Below are 20,788 nucleotides of genomic sequence, written 5' to 3'. Positions count from 1 at the left end.
CTGGCATAATATGGAACTTGGACACTTTGGCACAGGGACAGTTCAGCAATGACACATTTTGTGAACCCTAGTCTTTTGCACTGGTACATTTTTGCACCTGGAAAGTTCAGCACCAGGAAATTTCGGCACTGGGACACATCATGAGTGTGACACTTTACTACAGTCACATTTTGTCACTGGGATACTTTGACACTGGCATATTTTGGCATGGGATACTTTGGCACTGCCAATATTTGGGATAGGAGTTTTTGGCACCAGACAGTTTGGCACTGCAACACTTTGGTACTGGAGCATTTTGCACCTGCAGATATTGTATGACAGTTGTAAACACATGTAATGTGCCTACAGAGAAGGTAAAAAAAGGGAGCATATTGCATATACCTGCAAACAAGGTCCGAAAAAGGGATGACAGCTGTCAACACATTGCATGTGCCTAGAAAAATAGATGACAGCTGTCAACACATTGCATGTGCCTGGAAAAATGGATGACAGCTGTCAACACTTTGCATGTGTATACAAAGAAGGTCAAAAAGATTTGACAGCTGACAACACATTGCCTGTGCCTGCAAAAAAAAAGAAAAAAAAAGAAATGGCATCAGTCAGCACATTGCGTGTGCCTGCAAAAAAAGGTAAAAAAAGAAATGACGTCAGCACATTGCATGTGCCTGCAAAGGTCAAAACAGGGCTCAAAGCTGTCAACACATTGTCTGTGCCACCAAAGCACGTCAAAATAGGGAACACGCTGCATTTACCAGCAATAAATTTCAAAAGGAATTACAGCAGTCAAAACAATACATGTGCTGTGGAGAAGGTAAAAAAGAGATGAGAGCTGTCAACACATGTTATGTGCCTGCAGCGAAGGTTAAAAAAAAAAAGTAATACATTGTATGTACCTGCAAAGGTGGTACAAAAAAGGAATGACAGCTGTCAACACATTGCATGTATTATTTGATTGTGTCCATGTTCACTTTTTTATAGTTGCCCCTTTACGAAGGTTTCAAATTAGGTATGTGCCCTTTTATTATCTCATTTATAAATTTTTTTATACATATTGGTATTGAAGTTCGTAACCTATACCAGTGCCCTTGCTTTGCTGTTACGTGATGTCAGATATGTTTATATGCACTGTCATACAATTGTTGCATTACATATACTTCTTATATATATATATATATATAGTTTTTCTTATTTATATATTTGATATATTATGCTCGTGTTATATTTTATTTATTATGATCTATGATAATTATTATATATTTGTTCATTGTAGCCCCTGACGCAGCCCTGGGTGGGTGAAACACGGCCTGTGTCGGGCGATTTGTTCATACACGGTATCTTCAATAAAATCTTTTTGTTGCGATATTGATCTGCTGGCTTTCTTTCCCAAAACTTTATTTTTTGCAAGAAAAATTGCCGTTCCTGGGGCCACCATGGACATTGACCCTATCGTGAGAACAAGCAGCCTGCTTGTCCTCAGAGAAAACATCTATCACATCTATCGAATGCCAATTTTTGGAACTAAAAAGGTATAAATTTTTCAGGTTCGAAGATCAGTATCAGCCTCTTTTATCAAGCCGCACTAGCAGCTCCCAGTGCAGTAATGCTGACAAACCCTATTCACTACGAATGGGCTGTCAGCATTGCTGCTGCTACTACTACTACTACTACTACTACTATTTAACATTTCTAAAGTGCTATCAGGGTTGCGCAGCGCTGTACAATTAACAAAGAAGGACAGTCCCTGCTCAAAGGAGCTTACAATCTAAAGGACAAAAAGTGCAGTCAATCAAGATTGAGGCAGTCTAGATTTTCTGGATAGAGGTACAATGGTTAGGTGCTGAAAGCGACATTGAAGAGGTGGGCTTTGAGCAAGGATTTGAAGATGGGTAGGGAGGGGGCTTGGCATATGGGCTCAGGGAGTTTATTCCAAGCATAGGGTGAGGCGAGGCAGAAAGGGCTGAGTCTGGAGTTGGCGGTGGTGGAGAAGGGTACTGAGAGGAGGGATTTGTCCTGTGAGCGGAGGTTACGGGTAGGAGCGTAAGGGGAGATGAGGGTAGAGAGGTAGTGAGGGGCTGCAGATTGAGTGCACTTGTAGGTTAGGAGAAAATTGAACTGTATGCGGTACCTGATCGGAAGCCAGTGAAGTGACTTGAGGAGAGGAGTGATATAAGCATATCGAACTAGGCGGAAGATAAGACGCGCAGCAGAGTTCTGAACAGATTGAAGGGGGGATAGATGGTTAAGTGGGAGGCCAGTGAGGAGTAGGTTGCAGTAGTCAAGGCGAGAGGTAATGAGAGAGTGGATGAGAGTTCGGGTGGTGTGCTCAGAGAGGAAAGGGCGAATTTTGCTGATGTTATAGAGAAAGAAGTGACAGGTCTTGGCTGTCTACTGGATATGGGCAGAGAAGGAGAGGGAAGAGTCGAAGATGACTCCGAGGTTGCGGGCAGATGAGACGGGGAGGATGAGGGTGTTATCGACTGAAATAGAGAGTGGAGGGAGAGGAGAAGTGGGTTTGGGTGGAAAGACAATGAGTTCGGTCTTGGCCATGTTCAGTTTCAGGTGGCGGTTGGACATCCAGGCAGGAACGTCGGACAAGCAGGCCGATACTTTGGCCTGGGTTTCCGCAGTGATGTCTGTTGTGGAGAGATAAAGCTGGGTGTCGGATGATATTGGAAACCATGAGATGAGATCAGCGAGCCCAGGGAAGAGGTGTAGATTGAAAAAAGAAGGGGTCCAAGGACAGATCCCTGAGGAACTCCGACAGAGAGAGGGATGGGGGTGGAGGAAGATCCATGAGAATGTACTCTGAAGGTACGGTGGGAGAGATAAGAGGAGAACCAGGAGAGGACAGAGCCCTGGAACCCAAATGAGGATAGCGTAGCAAGAAGTAAATTATGATTGACAGTGTCAAAAGCGGCGGATAGGTCGAGGAGGATGAGGATGGAGTAGGGACCTTTGGATTTGGCAAGGAACAGGTCATTACAGACTTTAGTGAGTGCCGTTTCTGTCGAGTGTAGAGGGCGAAAACCGGATTGAAGCAGATCAAGGATGGCATGAGAGGAGAGAAAAATCAAGGCAGCGGCTGTGAACGGTGCGTTCAAGTATCTTGGAGAGGAGGGGTAGGAGGGAGATGTACAGGAACTGCTAGCATGGCTTGATAGAAGAAGCCCTATGTTCGCCACCAATCAGAAACACAGGTAAAAGTGTAATCTAAAGCAGGACAGACTGGTACTAACATCAAAATATCATCAGCATAAGAAAACAGACATATACTGTCTGTAACGGTAACTAAATATAAAGAGCTCATAAAAAGATTATACAACATGGAGGATAGGGGAGAGTCCTGAGGCACTCCACATGTTGAACTCCAATGTTCAGAAAGAACCATACCTTTCCTAACCTTATAAATACGATTACTCAAAAATTCACCAAATCAGTTCAAACCAGAACCCACTAATCCTAGTTCACTTAATTTCAACAGCAATAATGCATGATTCTACTGAGTCAAACACTGCAGACACATAAAACTGCAATAATAATATCCGTTTTCCCTTGCATAAATAATCATGAACTATTGTTATACGTAAGAAGTAGAGATTCAGTACTGTGCTGAGTATGGAAACTGAATTGTGTAGCATGAAAACAAAACAGTGCAAATCAATGATCTGAGAAAGTTGTTTACTGACTAAAGTCTCCATCAGTTTTGTAATCAAGGGAATGCTGCAATGGGCCAAAAACTAGAAGTAAAAGATAAGTCCAAACCTTTTGTTTATGTATCAGTGCTAATACTATGTGGCCCATTTCATGTGGAAATTTACCAAAAAATAAAAGCAAACCTGGTTGGACGAGGGCCTTACTTTGTTACAATTAGTGGATGAGAGTGGTAAAATGAAAACTTTGCAAGCTTTATACAGTGATAGTGGCCTCCCCACAATTAACTTTTTTTGCTTATATGCAAATACAGCATTATGTATGTTCCTTGCCCCAACAGCATTGACCGAAGTTATATACAAGTTTAATGAACAGCTATGTTTAGATGTTCAGGCACACATGCGTCATCCTGGGTTAACCTATGAGTAGTTGGTGGAAACTTGGAATAGAGAGTTAACTATTTCTGTGGAATTACTGAAGTCCAGTGTTAATGACCTACATAGAATAACACAAAATAATAATTTGGAGAAATGCAGTACAAAGTTCTGTTATAGACTCTCTTTTAGGAATGTGAAGAGCCCTAACCTCTAAGTTTTTTTTCATAACTGAGCTACTGCATCTTCTGTCCACAGGACTTGATATGCATACTCTCATAAGGGAAGGGATTCTGAAGACCGCAATGTATTTTCTCCATGCTGCCTTGTACTGGACTTTGTGATGTTGCTGAGTCGGTAGGGATGTTGAAACCAACAGACAAGGGATGTAGACTTTGACAAATTCTAGATCATAACAGATGAAGCAAGAGACACCACAGCCATGATTTGCTAAGCCTGTGAATGAAAGCAGTCCATAATGAATGTAAATATCCAATAGGAGTGCACCAACACATCACACTTGAAATGCTTTAAACTATTTGTGCTGTCTCAGCCCACAGCACTTTTGGCTAGTATAACAAATTCCATGACACATTCCAGTATCTTATTGTTTTATGATGTGAAGAATAATCACAGATACCATTCTATGATGCAATACAAATCTGTGTGCAATACTGGTAGCAATAATGGACACATCTCAGACTTCTGAGGGACTGCAGCAACAAAATATATTCAATATATTCTCAAGTAAAAATCATTCCACAAAACACTAGCACTCACCAAACATACTGGTGAAATATGAAATGAACACAGCATATGATTTTAATTTATTAGCTCAGTATTTTCCTCCTCTCCTGTCTGGTTTCCAGCTTGATAGGCACAAATGTCTGCTGGGCTAGAACACCATGAGACTTCATTCAGAACTACTCAGGACTTACCCCTCTTTTAAAAAAAAAAAAAACAACCTCCACTAGTCCAGCCATTACAGCAAAAATTCTCAGTTAAAGGCCATTCCAGCTGTTCTCCCCTCCCCCAAGTTTAGCCTCCAGATGTCACCACTGAGTGAGAGCTGAGACTTCTACTACCTCCCACAGGAAGTATGAATGTTGTCTCCACAGCATCCAAAATACAGAAGAAACCTGTCTCCGCAAACACCAACAGTGATCACAAACAGCGAAGATGACACAAAAAAAGGAAAAAATATCCAAAAGCAAAAAAAGAACAGTTGAAGATAAAGAATAAAAAATACAAAATAAAAAAAGGAACTGCAAAAAACAAAACTATAAGCGAATAGAAAAAATGAAAAAAATGGAAAAAAGGGGGACGACACAAAAATAATGGAAAAACTAAATTAATTTATTGAGGTGGTATTTTATATTTTTTATTCTTTACCTTCAACTGTTCTTTTTTTGCTTTTGGATATTTTTTCCTTTTTTTGTGTCATCTTCGCTGTTTGTCTCCACAGCATCTCCAGCCATGACTCACGCATGGAGTAGAATGTTGGTTGGCCTGGGAACTGAATCCATATCTTCTGCATACCACTGCCACCGAGTTTCCATGACAGCCCATGACACACACACACTTAAACCAAGAGCCTCATCTTCTCTCAGAACAAAAAGTGCACATTTTACTTATTTTTATTTAAAATGTTCTCTGTAAAAAACACGGTACAGACCAGAGCTTGAAATAATTTGGGTCAGAGCTCTGCTAATCAACAAAACCAGCTCAGAAATAAGCTCAGCCCTTTTGAGGAGCTGCAAAGCAAGAGAAGGTGTAGCCTTACCCTGCATGGGACTAGAAGAAGCAGAAGACAATACAGTCTAGAATGATAGTACAAGTGAGATAGTGGTTAATTTTTTATTTTTGTTACATTTGTAACCCGCGCTTTCCCACTCATGGCAGGCTCAATGCGGTGGGCAATGGAGGGTTGTGACTTGCCCCGAGTCACAAGGAGCTGCCTGTGCCGGGAATCGAACTCAGTTCCTCAGTTCCCCAGGACCAAAGTCCACCACCCTAAAACCACTAGGCCACTCCTCCACTTTATTTTTTACTCCTCCTTGGACCAAGAGGTGTGGCTACAGCTGGTTTAGCCTAGCACACAAGGTGGCAGTAAATATTTCTACTTCAAATGGGACCTAGAGGTAGGGATAGAAAGCAGCTTATTCAAGCTTAGGATAAGCTAAATAGGAAGCTTGAAATCTGACACCAAGCTGGTTTCTGAGATAGTAGCAACCCACACCAAGGGAAGTAAAGGGAGAAGAGGATGACTGACTGACACATGAAGTTAAATTTACAATCTTAATATGCAAAATGTTAGAATGGAGGAGGAGTACAAACAGACCTGAGGAAGGTAAGAGAAGAGAAAGTCTGTGGTAAGGGGGAGAAAAACAAAATCTATGAGAGAAAAGCAAAGTGTTAACATCAACAATTATTATGTAGATCCTCATGTAGATATATTAGCTTTTACATGGATTGTTGAATCAATTCTCTCTCCTTCATCTCACCACTAATCTCAGCATGAACAATTGACAAATTTCCAGGTTTGTGCAGATGGGAATCAGACCGGTGGAACAAGGGGAAGGATGGAGGGGATCACTGTAATGCTACATCACAGGAAGCCGCTCCTATTTTCTATTTCAAGCAATGGTCTGGCCTCAGCCTTCTTTTCACTATATTCTCAATACAGAGGAAATCATATCATCTGGATCATAATGTTCTCGGAGGCACTCACAGGAACAGTTGGTGACTTAGGGTTTTTGACTCATTTTCTTCAGTGTTTTATTTAGCTGTGAAGAAGCAAAAAAAAAAAAAGTGTGTTAAAAAAATAAATCAAATCAACAGTCTGTTTTACAGGATGCTGAATCCCTCCCCTCATCCAACCTCTGCAGGCATCTTCTGCAAGAATCCACAAGGACCACCTCTTCAAAGGAATCTGCAGTGAAATTCACCACATCCATGCATGCTGACCATTACTCATGGAAAGGTTCACACCCAGAGACTCCTCAGGTCACAGTGTCTGTCCTTTCTCCTTGCAACACTATGTTTGTCTCTTTCTGTGACAGCTCCCCTCAGTACCTTGGCTGGAGCCCAGCTAGACACTCACCTCTTCAAATTTGTGGATCTGCCGAATGAAGAAGTCTCCATAACGCCGAGCAACTTTCGTGTCTGCAATGTGGATCATGTCCTGCCAACAGAGGAGAAAGTGAGTTTCAGTGGGCAGGGATGAATAGGCTTGCCAAAGCACAAGACACAATCGAGCTCTGCTGATAGACACTCCTCTCCAGCCACTCACAGCAGAATTCTGCTACTGTACTCACCTTATCAATATAGAAATCAACCTCAGAGGCAGACTGAAACTCTCCATCCAGAGCGGAGATGCCGCTGGTCCACACCAGGTTCTTCATCTTATGTTTGAAGACGAGTAGCTGAATGCGAAACTCTTGCTCAGTGAGATCCAGGAAGCCGGCCAGCTTGGCTACTGGCATGGTGGTGTAGAGCTTCAGGAAGCTGCAATAAGAAGTAGCATGTCACCAACTGTGTGGAAGCTCTGACACAGATAATGATCACATCTCTGCACTGCTAGTTCCAGTGCACCTCATTATTCCTCTAATGAGGCAATGTGGAACTGGAATACTGAAGCCATGGGTCATTGTTTCTATCACAACATAGCCAGTTAAAGTGGGAGCACTACCAGGTTACATCAAAATTATCGTCTTGTTTTTCTGTGTGTCTTTGGTCCTTCTACTGCAGCTCTTCTTAACTTTTTCTAAAGGAATTTTTTTTTTAAAGCTTGGATATAAAATTATTTGGGGTAAATAAAGATACATGACTTATCTTTTAAAGTATTCCTACTCAGAAAACCACCCTTTCCTTCCCCTTGTCTGCCCTACATATTTCTCCATTACATGTAACAGAGGCAGGAAAAAGATCAAAAAGAACCCCAGGATTCTTTGAAATCTAGAGGTGTGTGGGGTGTGTGGACATAATCAGAAGCAGTTCAAATGTTTATCTTTTCCAAGGAATTTTAAAACACAGATGGGACATCCAACTTATTCTGTTGAAAGTGGTGGAGGATAACTATAAAACGTCAGTACTGCTAAAAACAGACACCCATCCTCATGGATGACAGCTGGGAGAAGGGGTGCTGCAGAGATCCCTCAGTATGACATCAGCTATAGTGTAAGTTTTCTGACTCTGCCATGGGATAAATGGGTGTTTAAAACAACAAGAAAAAAACAAAACACATTTATATCCACAACCCACTTCTTCAAATAATTCCAATGTTTGTATAATCTTTCCCTGGCTTATGTGCAGTAGGTAGGCAGTGTACCTTTCTCTAAAAAACAGAATCATTGTTGTTCATTTATTGAACTCAGTGCACAAGATACCACCAAACTATCAGCAGAATATTCAATGTAACTAAATTACATGCAGTACGATTTCAATTAAGGTCATCAAAAAGGGCCCAGGTTAGACTTTCTGCATTAGCACCTATACTTAATAAAGGGAGGAATCATATGCCATAAAAAAAGGAAGTCATCAAATCCAAATGGCTAAAAAGTAATACACCATATGATAAATCAAACATTAAACTGTCCAATAAAAATTCTTTCAACAAGCAGTGGAGGTAAATCAATAGATATAAAAAAAATTAACCTTGCACTGTACTCCTCTTAAGGAAAATTTCAATAAAGATGAGTAATCCAGTTTGAACTTTTTATTGAAACTTCTTTAGAAATTCTTAACACATCTTCCATTTATTAACTTCATTTTGTTGTTCACACAATTCAATTCAGACCCCCGTCAACATGGGCCAAGTTTTGCCACGCTGCATCAGGGCTAGGGCCTAAACTAAGATGCCATAAAAACTTCGGAAGTAATGAAGGAGAAACCAAAGTTTTTATGGCATCTTAGTTTAGGCCCTAGGCCCTAGCCCCGACGCAGCGTGGTAAAACATGGCCCATGTTGGCGGGAGTCTGAATTGAATTGTGTGAACAATGTGAAGTTAATAAGTGGAAGATGTTTTAATATTTTCTAAAGAAATTTCAATAACAAGTTCAAACTGGATTACCCATCTTCATTGAAATTTTCCTTAAGAGTACAGTGCAAGGTTGATTTTTATATAAAAAGTAACACAAGCATTTTAGTCTACAGCAGTGTAAACCTCTGTCCCCTCCTCCATCACCACCAGAACAATAAACAAAAAGGAGGAGACTGGATCAGAAACAAGCTTGCACAGTGTGCTGAGAACACTATGTGGGAATAATGACCTGCGGATGGTGGAGAGTTGGGCCTGCTGCTGCACCTCATCTGAGAAGACCTTCAGCTGCTGCAGGTAGGGCTCCTTGTGATAGTTGGGGTGCACGTTGTCATAGTTAGGGACGACTGGCGACAGGAACTTGGGGCAGGAGTAACTGAAGAGCTCTTCATACACCTGAGCATCACTGGAATTATTTATCATCATTATTATTAGCATTGAGATATTTACTCATCTTTCTCTGTATTTATAAGCATGTCTCAAGACAAGCATACTAATAAAACAATCACACATCATTCTTAAAAAACAAAATCAAAACCTAATCACATACAAACAAAACCTATGAAACCCTCCCTCATCATATAGTCAATGACCAATAAACCAAAAATAGGAATGTAAGGAAAGGAGACCAAATGGGATGAGAGAGTCAGAAAGTTGCCTGGAGTCAGCAGTAAAGCTTTACTTTCCAGATCTCTATTGCTGACCTCTGCTCTATATTCATATTACAAAGTTTAATGTTAGACCTGCCAACCTCCCTCCCACCACCTCCATTTATAGGTGACCTCTTCTGTAAACTGGAAAAAAGTGTCTCATATCTCATCTAATTCATTTGTCTGCGACCTGTTTCATCTTTGCAAATGCATTAGGTACATTGAACAGGTGTAGCAAGTGGTAATCAGTTGCATTCACAAAGCTACGATATGATAGCAATGGATCAGGAGAGAGAGGCAGCTCAGCCAGAAGCAGGTAAAGGAAAGCTCGCAGGGAGATAAGGGGAGGCGAGGAGGGCAACTGACAACTTGCAAGCACAGAAACAAGAATCTTCCATTGTGTGGAGGAGGACTGTCAGCACTTGCCAAAAAAAAAACCCAGCAAGTCTCTGTGCAGTCCTATAGGCCTGAAATCTTTTCTGTTTGCTATGCTGAATCATGGGTGCAGCCCCTTCTTCTTTGCTCACCCCTTTTGCATCCGCAGCATCTTGTCTCCATATTTCTCTCGTAGCTGGGTATGAATGCTCTCATCAATGCGCATGGGGTACATAGTGAGAGCAATGGCCAGCAAGGCATGCATTTGCTCATTCTGCTTGTTAATCTGAAAGAAAAACAAACAACAACAAAAAAATAAGTAGATACAGATATTCTCAAAGGCTTTGACGGAGTACAGTACAGTCTCTATTATTCGACCTTTGCTTATCAGACTATCCAGCATATCTGACACCCCCCCCCCAATGACATCATCAGCTGCTGTTAGTATGCAACTTTTCTTTCCATTTCCTAGCATAGCACAGAGAAGTTTTTCAGCAGAGACATTCAGTTTTGACTCCGGGACCTGCTTGAAAAGTGAAATGGCACCATGTGAGGCGGGACCCTGCTTTTACTGTGCAGTATTAACTCTTTTTCTGCAGCATTTCTAACACACTACGCACATAATACTATGTATTATAGTACTGTAATTTTATTCTTCCCCATTAAAACTGTAGAAGATCACTTCTGAAATGGCCAGTCAAGAAAGGAAAAATTGCTTTGTCTGTAGGGTAGAAACTTGACGCTTTAAAAAGAACTGACAAGGGTGAATCCATCCAAAAAACGGCAACAGAACTAAGAGTAGGGAGAGTAACAGTTCTTGACTGGAAAAGGCAATATTTTGGGATCTTGCCCGGTACTTGCGACCTGGATTGGCCATTGTTGGAAACAGGATGCTGGGCTTGATGGACCTTCAATCTGTCCCAGTATGAAAATACTTATGAACTACAGAAATGCTCTCAAGTGGGCGATATTTATCTGGAATTTTTTATCTTTCTAATAGCAGCTTTATACACCGGAGCGTGTCCCCTCGGAGGAGAACATTAATTTTTTATTGAGGGGGATGGAGTTGCCTGTTTTGTCCCCTTCAGAATGGGGCATGCCATCTGTTCCTATTACTGTGGAAGAAATCTTTAGCAATCACTTTTATAAATGCTTTAAGCGACCACTGGCCCCGGTATTGGTTAGAGTATATAATTCAATAGATGCCGACACGGTATTGTTACTTTCTTGGAGACTAGCAGCTATAACATTGTTGCTTAAGCCGACTAAAGATCCCCTACATTAGGGTTTCTATTGACCCATCTCTTTGTTGGGGAGAGACTAAAATTTTCACAAAAATTTTAGTTAAACATCTTCAGATGGTACTCCCCCGTCTGATTCATGCAGATCAAGCTGTTTTTATCCATAATAGTCAAACTTTTAATACTAGACAAGCCTTACATTTGATTGCTCAGGCAAGATGTGTGGGAGATCCAGTGGTGTTTTTAATCTTTAGATGCAGAGAAGGCTCTTGACAGGGTCTTCTGGCCTCACTTGTTTGAGATTTTGAAAAAGGATAGGCATGTCGGGTCCTTCTCTGCATAGGATTCAGGCTCTTTATAAACACCCTATGGCCCAATTAAAAATAAATGGGACTTGCACAGTTTCTTTTGAGTTGTTTCAGGGCACTTGTCAGGGCTGTGCTCTTTAACTATTACATTTTGCCCTTTCAATGGAACCTTTAGCCTATTTAGTGCATGAGTCCTTGTTGCTAAAGGGGATTCAGTGTGGGGCTCAGGAATATAGGATCATGTTATTTGCGGATGACGTTCTCCTTATTTTTACTAATCCACAGGCTTCTCTGTCTGCTTTTATGGACCCTTTAGATCTATATATATGAGCTTCGGGTTTCAAAATTAATCTTCAGAAATCCGAGATTTTTAATATTAATATATCTCTACAGCAGGTCATCTCTTTACAGCAATTGCTTCCCTTTCACTGGGCCAAGAGGTGTATTCGTTACTTAGGAGTTAATCGGCTCCTACCTTAGCAGTACTGAATTTCCCATCTAAATTACAGGAACTATTAACAGAACTTGAGAGATGGGATGGTTTACAGTTGTTGTGGGTGGGCCGGACTGCAGCCCTTAAGATGACATTATTGCCCAAATTGCTGTACTTATTTATGACTCTTCCCCTTGTTATCCCAAAATCCTTTTTTCGCTCTCTTAATTAAAAAAAAAGTCTTCGCCTTCATTTGTAAAAATAAAAGTAGGGCCGCAGTTTAAAATTTTTAATTGTGATTAAATTGGGCCATAGCCGGCTGTTTATGTGGGGCCACAGGGATGGGCAGGGGGCACATTTTCTCTCCCTCCCCCCTCTCCACTAGATATCTTACCTTTGCTGGTGGGGATGCTGAAGCCAGTCGAAGAAATCCACTGCCAAAATAACCCCCATCTTCCTTGTGCTGCCTCAGCAGTGAGGAAGTCAGCGAGGTGCCTCCAGCTGCCGATGCCGGCACTCCTTGAGCATGCTTGGGAAGTGCAAGCATTGGTGGCTGGAGGCACCCCATGACTTTCTCGCTCCTGAGGCAGAATGAGAAGGAAGGGGGTGACTCAGGAAGTGGATTTAGTCAGCTAGCAGGGCGTCAGCTACCCTATCAGCCATTGAACAGGTATTGTAGGCTTTTTTTTTTTGGGGGGGGGGGGCTTCACCCATGCTCTCTCTCATATGCCCCCATTTGCCTTCACCTATTTTCTCTCTCTCTCCCTGGGCCTTCAACCATTCCCTCCACTGATGCTGCCACCGCAGTCTGGGACAGATTGTGAGCAGGAGAGCAAGGGAGACTGTGGGAGGGGGGGCATAACAGAGAGCCGCCAGCAGTCTGGAAGGGAAGCATGAGATGTCGGACCAGGCAGGCAATTAATCATTAATAGCGATTAATTTTTCTAATTGTGGCTGATTAACGTGTTAAGCACGGCGTTAATTGCAATTAACATGCAGCCCTAACAGCCCCTGCCCCAGGGTGAGTTGGAGGGTTCTCTATCAATTTATGAAGGATGGGGGTTCCCCATTTTGAGCTTTCCTATATGGCAGCTCTTCTTTAAACTATAGCAATATGGCAGCAGTTGGAATCCAAGCCATGGCTACATATTGAACATTTGGTGGGGGGTACTCCACATTGGGACCTTCCTTCACTTCTCTTGCTTTCCTTATGCAGGCTACTGACCACTATAGGTAGCTTGATACCACACTCCCTTGGAGGCTTGGAATAGATGTCGAGCCCAACTTTTTCCAGATCGACAGTACCGTTTACATACACCTATTTTATATGCCTATGGGTTTGTCCCGGGAGGATTCAACATTGCTTATCAACATTGGGCTGCATCGTCACTTCATACATTGGGACACTTGTGGGAGGAAGGAGAATTTATTTATTTTTCAGACCTACAAGATGAATCTGGACTACTTGATAGGAATATTTTTCAATATACCCAATTGAAGGATTTTATTTTCCATAGAGCCAAAAGTGAGCTGAACCTTGCAGAAACGGAACTGGAGTGTGCAATGTGTTCAGGCACTGGACGGGGTGGGATCAACCCATACACTCCTAAGTGGCTAGGTGGGAATCTGTATTAAATTCTCATTATGAAATCTCAATAAGACAAAAACCTTTCATTATCTGTTTAAAATTTCTGTGGACACCCCACAAGTGGAAAATGGGTATAAGATATTCTATTAATGGCATTATACTCCTCAAAAATTCATACAGATATTTAGAATGGGGTCTGCCCAGTGTTGGTGACAGTGTGGGGAAGTGGGCACTTTTTATCATATATGGTAGAACTGCCATAAGGTACAGACTTTTTGGGCTGCTTTGCATACCCAGATTTTTGGCTTTCTCCCTTGGCTCCAGACTTTACAGGCTGCTAGTTACCTATAGAACTTCCGAGCAGTAGGAGTTAAAAAAAAGAACTTCATCAGCTTTTGATTCACATTTATATGGCTGTCCGGATTCTTTTGGCGAAACAATGGAAAATTTTCAACTCTGTCATTGGATAGTGTTTTTTAAAAAGTTGATTATTGTTGCTTAATGTCCCACCTAATGGCCAAGAAGCATGGTCGTCACAAAATTTGAGATGTTTATATGGATGGATTGACAAAGCTTTCTAGCTTTTGTTTAAGATACGACAAGAACCTGATTACTGAACCTACAATGGGCTGGACCTATTGGGGGGGGGGGGGGGAGAGAGTGGGAGATTGTTTTTGTTTTCAGACAATGTGCTGTATTTGGTTATTTTGGAAAATAATAAAACTTTGAAGAAAAAAAAAAAAAAGAACAGATCAGTAAGAGAAATATGAAAACCAAAAATTGAACTAGAAACCTATACAGCAATACTAAAGAAATAGAAACTAAAATGCAAAATATCAGAGATGCACATTTTCCAAAGCTGAAAGGCTGAAACAAGGTACTATGTTGAGTCAATAACTAATAAAGATGTGAATCGTTGAATAATCAAGACTTTTTAAGATCGAAGGCTATTGTCCTGGTCTCTTGAGCTTGTGGTCTACTTCCCACTTCCTTTCTGTTTCCACATGCATCCCATGGGATTTCAGTGTTCGTCCCCCCAGAAGCCGACATATTCCAATTAATAAATACAGAATAAAACACTTTTTTCTACCTTTGTTGTCTCAGCATTATGTTTTTCCATTTGCTTTGGTGCAAGTGTCTGCTTTCTGCTGTTTTTTGTGTTTTTTTTTAACTTTTTCCCCCCAAAGTCTCCTGACCATATAACATTTATTCCGTGTCCACCATCCATCTTTCCTCTGCATTGCTATCTATCCTATCCAGCATCTTTCCTGTGTCCCTATGTCTATCCTCCCCCCCCCACCAGCATCTTTCCTCATCTTGCCCTGTTCAGTATTTCCCCTCAGTGCCCCTATCCCTCCTCCTGTGTTCAGCATCTCTTCTCTGTTTGTCCCTACCTTTGTCCAGCTTCTCCCCTTTCCTTCCACACCCCCCACTCCAGAGTCAGCATCTCCTTCTCTCTTTCTCCCCTGCCAGCCCCTCAGTTTGTCATCTCTACCTCCCTCAGTCTAGTGCCTTCCACCCCCCCCCCCCCCCAAAATCTTCTATCCCCTGGTCTCTTTCTCTCTCTCTCTCTCTTCCCTCTGCTCCTGGCATCTCTTCCCCTCGCTTCCACCTACCTAGGCCAGTTTCTTCCTCCCCATTCTAACTCTATCCCACCCACACCACGGTTCTGATATTTCTCCCTCTGTCCCCCCTTCCCCCCCCCCCCCCCAACAGGGGTTGGGATTTTTCCCATTGCAGGCCCAGTTACTCTCCCTCCCTTCACAATCCTCCAAACATATGTGGATCGCCAACAGCAGCAGCCATGAAAACAGGCTGCTTCTGGCCAGAGGAGCTTCTTTCAACAGCATTCCACCCACAGGAGTTGCATCAAAGGAGGCAAGACATGACAGAGAGAAGGTCACGCTAGCCGGAAGCAACCTATCTTCACAGCTGCCAACTCACATGGTTTTGGAGGACCACAAGGGATAAGAAAAGGGAGAGGTGCTGTACCTGCACAGGGAGAGGGGGGGAGGTGGAGAGGGCTGCTGGACCAAGTGGGTAGGGAGCAGGGATGCCCGAGAGGAATTCTGTTCCCCCTTCACAACCAGATGGACTCGATATATACACACTGACAATAGAAGGTAGTTCTAATTTAAAAATGCAGGAAAGTACAGGAATGGTAAAAAGTGCTGGGAAGATCTTATATCTCTATGTGAAGTTGATGCCAAGGAAAGGCTTATGGCTGCAACTATCCCAGCCATAACTGGTGCTCTCTAGAGACAGCAGAATGTGGCAGAGGAATCTGATCTCTGTTGGGGAACGAATCACTTTCTCCCAGCTACTCCAGATTAGTTACTCTGGAGAGATAAGCACACAAAGCTACAGGAGTCAGATTCAGCCCCAAGTTACCATCAGTAATTTGAAACCCCTCTGATATAGTGACACCGTGCAATAGGTCACTTACACTAGGGCCTAAATTCTGGGGGAAGGTCTTGGAATATAATTCTGGCACTTTTCAGGCTGCCGAGCAGCAATGATGTTCTGCTGTGCCATGGAAAAGGAAGGGAGGGATGAGCTTGAGCAGAAGAGAGAGCAATCACTCTTCTCCCTAACCCAGCCTCTCTTTTCCCTGTTGTTCCTGCTCTGGATCACCCCATCCTGTGGATATATAGTTTCACTTTCTTTTTGTCTACAAATTAAGACGACCAGTACTCACCATTTCATATTTATAGGTGGTCCTCTGGAACATGCTTTTGGTTCTCTGGATGTACAGCAGGATGTTGGCAAACACTCGGATTGAGTCCTGATAGCGCCTCATCATCAGATAGGCAAATCCCACATAATAATAGGTGGTGACTTGGCACTCAGGGACACGGGAGTACATACTCTGAAAACACAGAATATTCACTGTAAATTATAACCCTCGGATGTGTGGTACAAGGACTGGATGGGAGGGAATGACCCCAGTCTAAATTTACTTCCTAACATCTTACTTTGGAAAATTCTCCACATAGGCTGGAAGTGGCACACAATCTGGGGTATATTCACTGTTCTAAAAGTACATTCACAAATTTCTAAAGACAAAGTCTCAAGATTGCTATCAATCCTGCTACCTAAATTTGACAGCAGAGAGTCAAATGACACAAGATTTTGAAAATGAGCTTTAAAGTGTACAATTGAGGATTTAAGTAATAAAAATCCATTAACCGCACACAAACTGGAAACTGTCAAAAAATTACATCTATCCAGTCAATATCACAAATAATAGCAACAGTGATTCTTATATACAGTTATAACCAAGAATTCTAAACAGTTTACAGCAAAATTAGGAAATCCAATTCTACAAAAGAATAAAAATATAAAACAGCAGCTATTATAATTTTCAAAAATGATTAAGATAAATACTTCTGAAAACAACCAATATTTCATTAAATTATGAAACTTAGAAATTAGGGTTGAACAGAATTATTCTAATTGATACAGAGTTCCACAACCTTGGTGCCACTTGAGCGAAAAATTTCTTGCAAGAAGATAAATTGTGTAGTTGAAACAGAATGTAATCCCAGTTAGTTTCTATAGATGGAACATTGTGTACGCCTATTGAATGGGCTGGACTAATCTATCATGTAACCACAGCAAAGACCATATAAAATTCTAAAACCATATATAAAATTATAAATTTGATATGAGCCATCACAGAAAGCCAATATGGGTTTTGATATGAGCCATCACAGAAAGCCAATAAGGGTTTTAACAGAGGAGTAACTGTCATATTTGGATTTATAAAGAATTCTCTTATCTGCAGTATTTTAAAATAACTGTAACTTAATCATAAATGACTTTTTGGGGCTCATTTTCAAAGCACTTAGACTTACAAAGTTTCATAAGTTACTATACAACTTTATAAGTCTATGTGCTTTAAAAATGGTGACCAAAATAAAGAGAATTACAATAGTCCAGTTGTAAAAATACAACAGCATAAGCAACTGCTTGTAAGTCATCTAGTGAAATGGAGAAAGGGCTGGGAAAGACATGGAGAAATGAGTGAAAAGGTAGGGGGGGGGGGGGAGTGGAGGGAGGGAGGAAAGGGAGGGGGGAAGGGGGGTTAGTGGGTTATATCTATGTAAAAATATTGATGGGGGAGTGGAATGTCAAAAGTTAATACTCATATTATAAGATTTAATGGATGAGATTATGACATATTGTTTTATTGTAGACTTTGTTGAATCATCAATAAAAAAAACCTTATTTAAAAAAGAAAAGAAAAATAAGCCCTGATTCGACATACAAAATGTAATTTAACAAACATGGAAGTAGCGAGATGTTTAAATCTGAGATATGCTCTCAAGTACAGAGTCCAACCAAACACCTAAGTTCCATTGTAACACTCTCTAAGATTACAGTTTGAGTCAGTGGGGTTTTACCTTTCACTCAATCCACAGTAATGAAGTCTTATCCACAATGAGTTTCAGAAGATGTTTAGTCATGCACCTAGGTATTGTCCAAAAACAACCATATACTGTAATGTATCAGAGAAGCTTGACGTGACTGGGAAAATGATTAGAATGTCACCAGCATAAATAAAGAAGGATAGTCCTAATGATTTAAGTTGTGCCCCTAAAGAGCAGAAAAAAAAATTAGAGAACAGGTGATAGTGGAGAACCTTGTAGGACCCCACATCCAGGTGACCATGTGAGAGACATTATCCCATTTTTTTTTTAACTTTTATTTTTTTATTTACCTAGTAACTTCTGTTTTTCAAGAATGAAGAGGGATCCACTGCCATACACTGCCCATTATCCCCAGAGCATCCAATTTATTCAAGAGCGGGACAAGACCAACAAGATCAAATGCTGAACTTAGATCAAACTGCATTACTACAGCAGTATCACCTTTATGTTAAATATTTATTATTATTAAAGAGAAACATATACAAAAACATTATCAGAAATCAGAATTGTTCAACATTCCCAATACCCAACATCCCCCACCCTCAAACCCCCGCCACGTCCATAGCACAGACTCAAGGTCAGGCTCAAATCCACCTATTCCCCTCCTTTGCCCGTGCTCTCACACCCTCCCCAGACCAGGGAGATCAAGCTCCCCCTCCAGTGAGCCCACAAGGCCTGGGTTCTTATGACCTCCAGAGCCACCAGAGGAGAAATGACACTAAAGTACTTCCCTACCGTCCTTCCCTTCCATGTACCCCTCAAAATAAATATTCAGTTAGACAAGATCATTGATTGAAAAGAAATCAAGCCAAGGAGATTAAGAACCAGACTTCTGCCCCTAGGGGACAAAGAGGACAGGTATGGGCCCTGGAGCTTCAAAAATCGGGTTTTAGGTTTATAAAATCCCCTCGCCTCCCATGTTAACAACAAATGCACCTGATTACGCCAGTACACTGGCAGGGTATCTAAAATCTAGGACGGCAAGATACATTTTCAGGAATACCTTCCAGGCATACCTTCTAAAACAACAACAAGATTACCTCCGCTGTGGACCCAGGACAGTCCAAAACCACTTGGGTCAGGGTGCCTTCTATCCGACAGTGAAGGAGTGAGGCTAGGTAAGCAGTGATCTGCTTCCAAAAGTGTTGGACTGCCTATCAGGCCCAAAAAGAATGGTAGAAAGTATTATATGACAATTTACATTTAGGACAAAGGGATGAGATCAGGCCTCCCACACGGACTACCTGAACTTGGGTTAGATATGCTCTACGCAAGACACAAAAGTAACACTCTCTACAGGCTGCATTACTTGTAAGCCGCAGTATGCCCTGAATAGAAGAGAGCAAGCCCCATTATTCTAATTTCAGCCCTGTATCCTGCTCCCATCTATCCCAAATCTCGTCTAGTCCCCTGGATGTCTCAAATCTCCATAAGGTCTTATGAATTCCTGAAATAGTAGTAGTATCCTATATTGCTTCAAAAAAAGCGTGCACCTTAACTCCAATATGAAGACTCAAAGATTCCACGCGCACAGACTGAACGTAGTATTTTAATGACAATGTGCAAAGACATCTCCCCATTCAACACCTTCTTGATCCTTCTGAAGAGCCAAAGATTTAAGGCCACTCAACAAGTCCAAAACATGTTCCAATCTACCAAAGCCCAACCACTTTTTTTTTGTGTTACATTTGTACCCCGCGCTTTCCCACTCATGGCAGGCTCAATGCGGCTTACATATTGTATACGGGTACTTATTTGTACCTGGGGCAATGGAGGGTTAAGTGACTTGCCCAGAGTCACAAGGAGCTGCCTGTGCCTGAAGTGGGAATCGAACTCAGTTTCAATGAATAAATGTCTTATTGTCTAAACTGGGTTGGAAAGAAGGGTTACCCTGCAAATAAAGCAAATCAGTGACTTGTGGATCCCCTCCTAGAACCTTCACCAACAGTCTCCAAGCTTCCTGTAAAGAAAAGTATATTAGCCCTCAGTTGAGTAGGAAGCAATTGCCGATCAACATGTAATAGCGAAAGCAAATTATAAGGGGCAAAATAAGTTTGCTCAATACTCAAGGGGGTAAAACAGCTTCGAGAGTAGAGCCAATCCCTTACATGTCACAGTAAGCAAGCGATATTATACAACTTTAAATTAGGTAAGCCCATCCCCCACCCTATTAGAGGCAGAGATAATGCCAGCCAGCTATCTGTTGTTCTGTTTTACATATCATCCAGTTCACATGAGGAGAGAGAAGAATATGTAAATACTTAAAGGACTTGTTTGTCCACTTCAGCGGAAACAGCTCGGGCCAAAGAAGTTTAAGTTCTGAAGACGATGTCAGCGCTTTGAAAGCCTGCAAAGTCCCCAAATTCACGAAAGGTCAAGAAAGCACTTAAAGAGCTTCAGGGTTCCATTAAAAAGCACTAAGAGATCATCAGCAAAGGTCGCCAATTTAAAATTATCCAAACAAAGAACAATTCCCCGAATACCAGGATTAGTGGGTCCAAAGATAAGGCGAAGAGAAGAGGTGATAGTGGGCAGCCCTGCACAGTCCCACAGTGAATCACAAAATCACTAGATATCTGCCCATTCACCATAACTCTTGCCCAGGGAGAAGAGAACAGGGCTTTAATAGCTGACATGAACCAATCCTCAAAGCCATAGGCCACAAGGGAATCAAACGAAAAATCCCAGGACACACAG

General features: G+C 41.7%; 1 protein-coding gene across 1 annotated transcript in view; it reads right to left on the bottom strand.

Annotated features, from left to right (window-relative positions):
• Positions 1-3,661: 3,661 nt before the first annotated feature.
• The window catches only part of EIF3L (eukaryotic translation initiation factor 3 subunit L), a 76,707-nt gene continuing 59,580 nt past the window's right edge, over positions 3,662-20,788 (bottom strand). The window contains exons 10-16 of the mRNA XM_030208144.1: positions 16,357-16,527; positions 10,241-10,374; positions 9,296-9,469; positions 7,343-7,532; positions 7,129-7,209; positions 6,757-6,811; positions 3,662-4,481 (exon numbers count right to left, since the gene is read on the bottom strand). Coding sequence (XP_030064004.1) covers positions 6,773-6,811; positions 7,129-7,209; positions 7,343-7,532; positions 9,296-9,469; positions 10,241-10,374; positions 16,357-16,527 — 789 coding nt within the window. The 3' untranslated portion in view covers positions 3,662-4,481; positions 6,757-6,772. The remainder of the gene's footprint in view (positions 4,482-6,756; positions 6,812-7,128; positions 7,210-7,342; positions 7,533-9,295; positions 9,470-10,240; positions 10,375-16,356; positions 16,528-20,788) is intronic.

Source organism: Microcaecilia unicolor, chromosome 1 (genome assembly GCF_901765095.1).
Source record: "Microcaecilia unicolor chromosome 1, aMicUni1.1, whole genome shotgun sequence".
Taxonomy (NCBI): Eukaryota; Metazoa; Chordata; class Amphibia; order Gymnophiona; family Siphonopidae; genus Microcaecilia; species Microcaecilia unicolor.
This window is presented reverse-complemented; position numbering and strand designations above follow the sequence as displayed.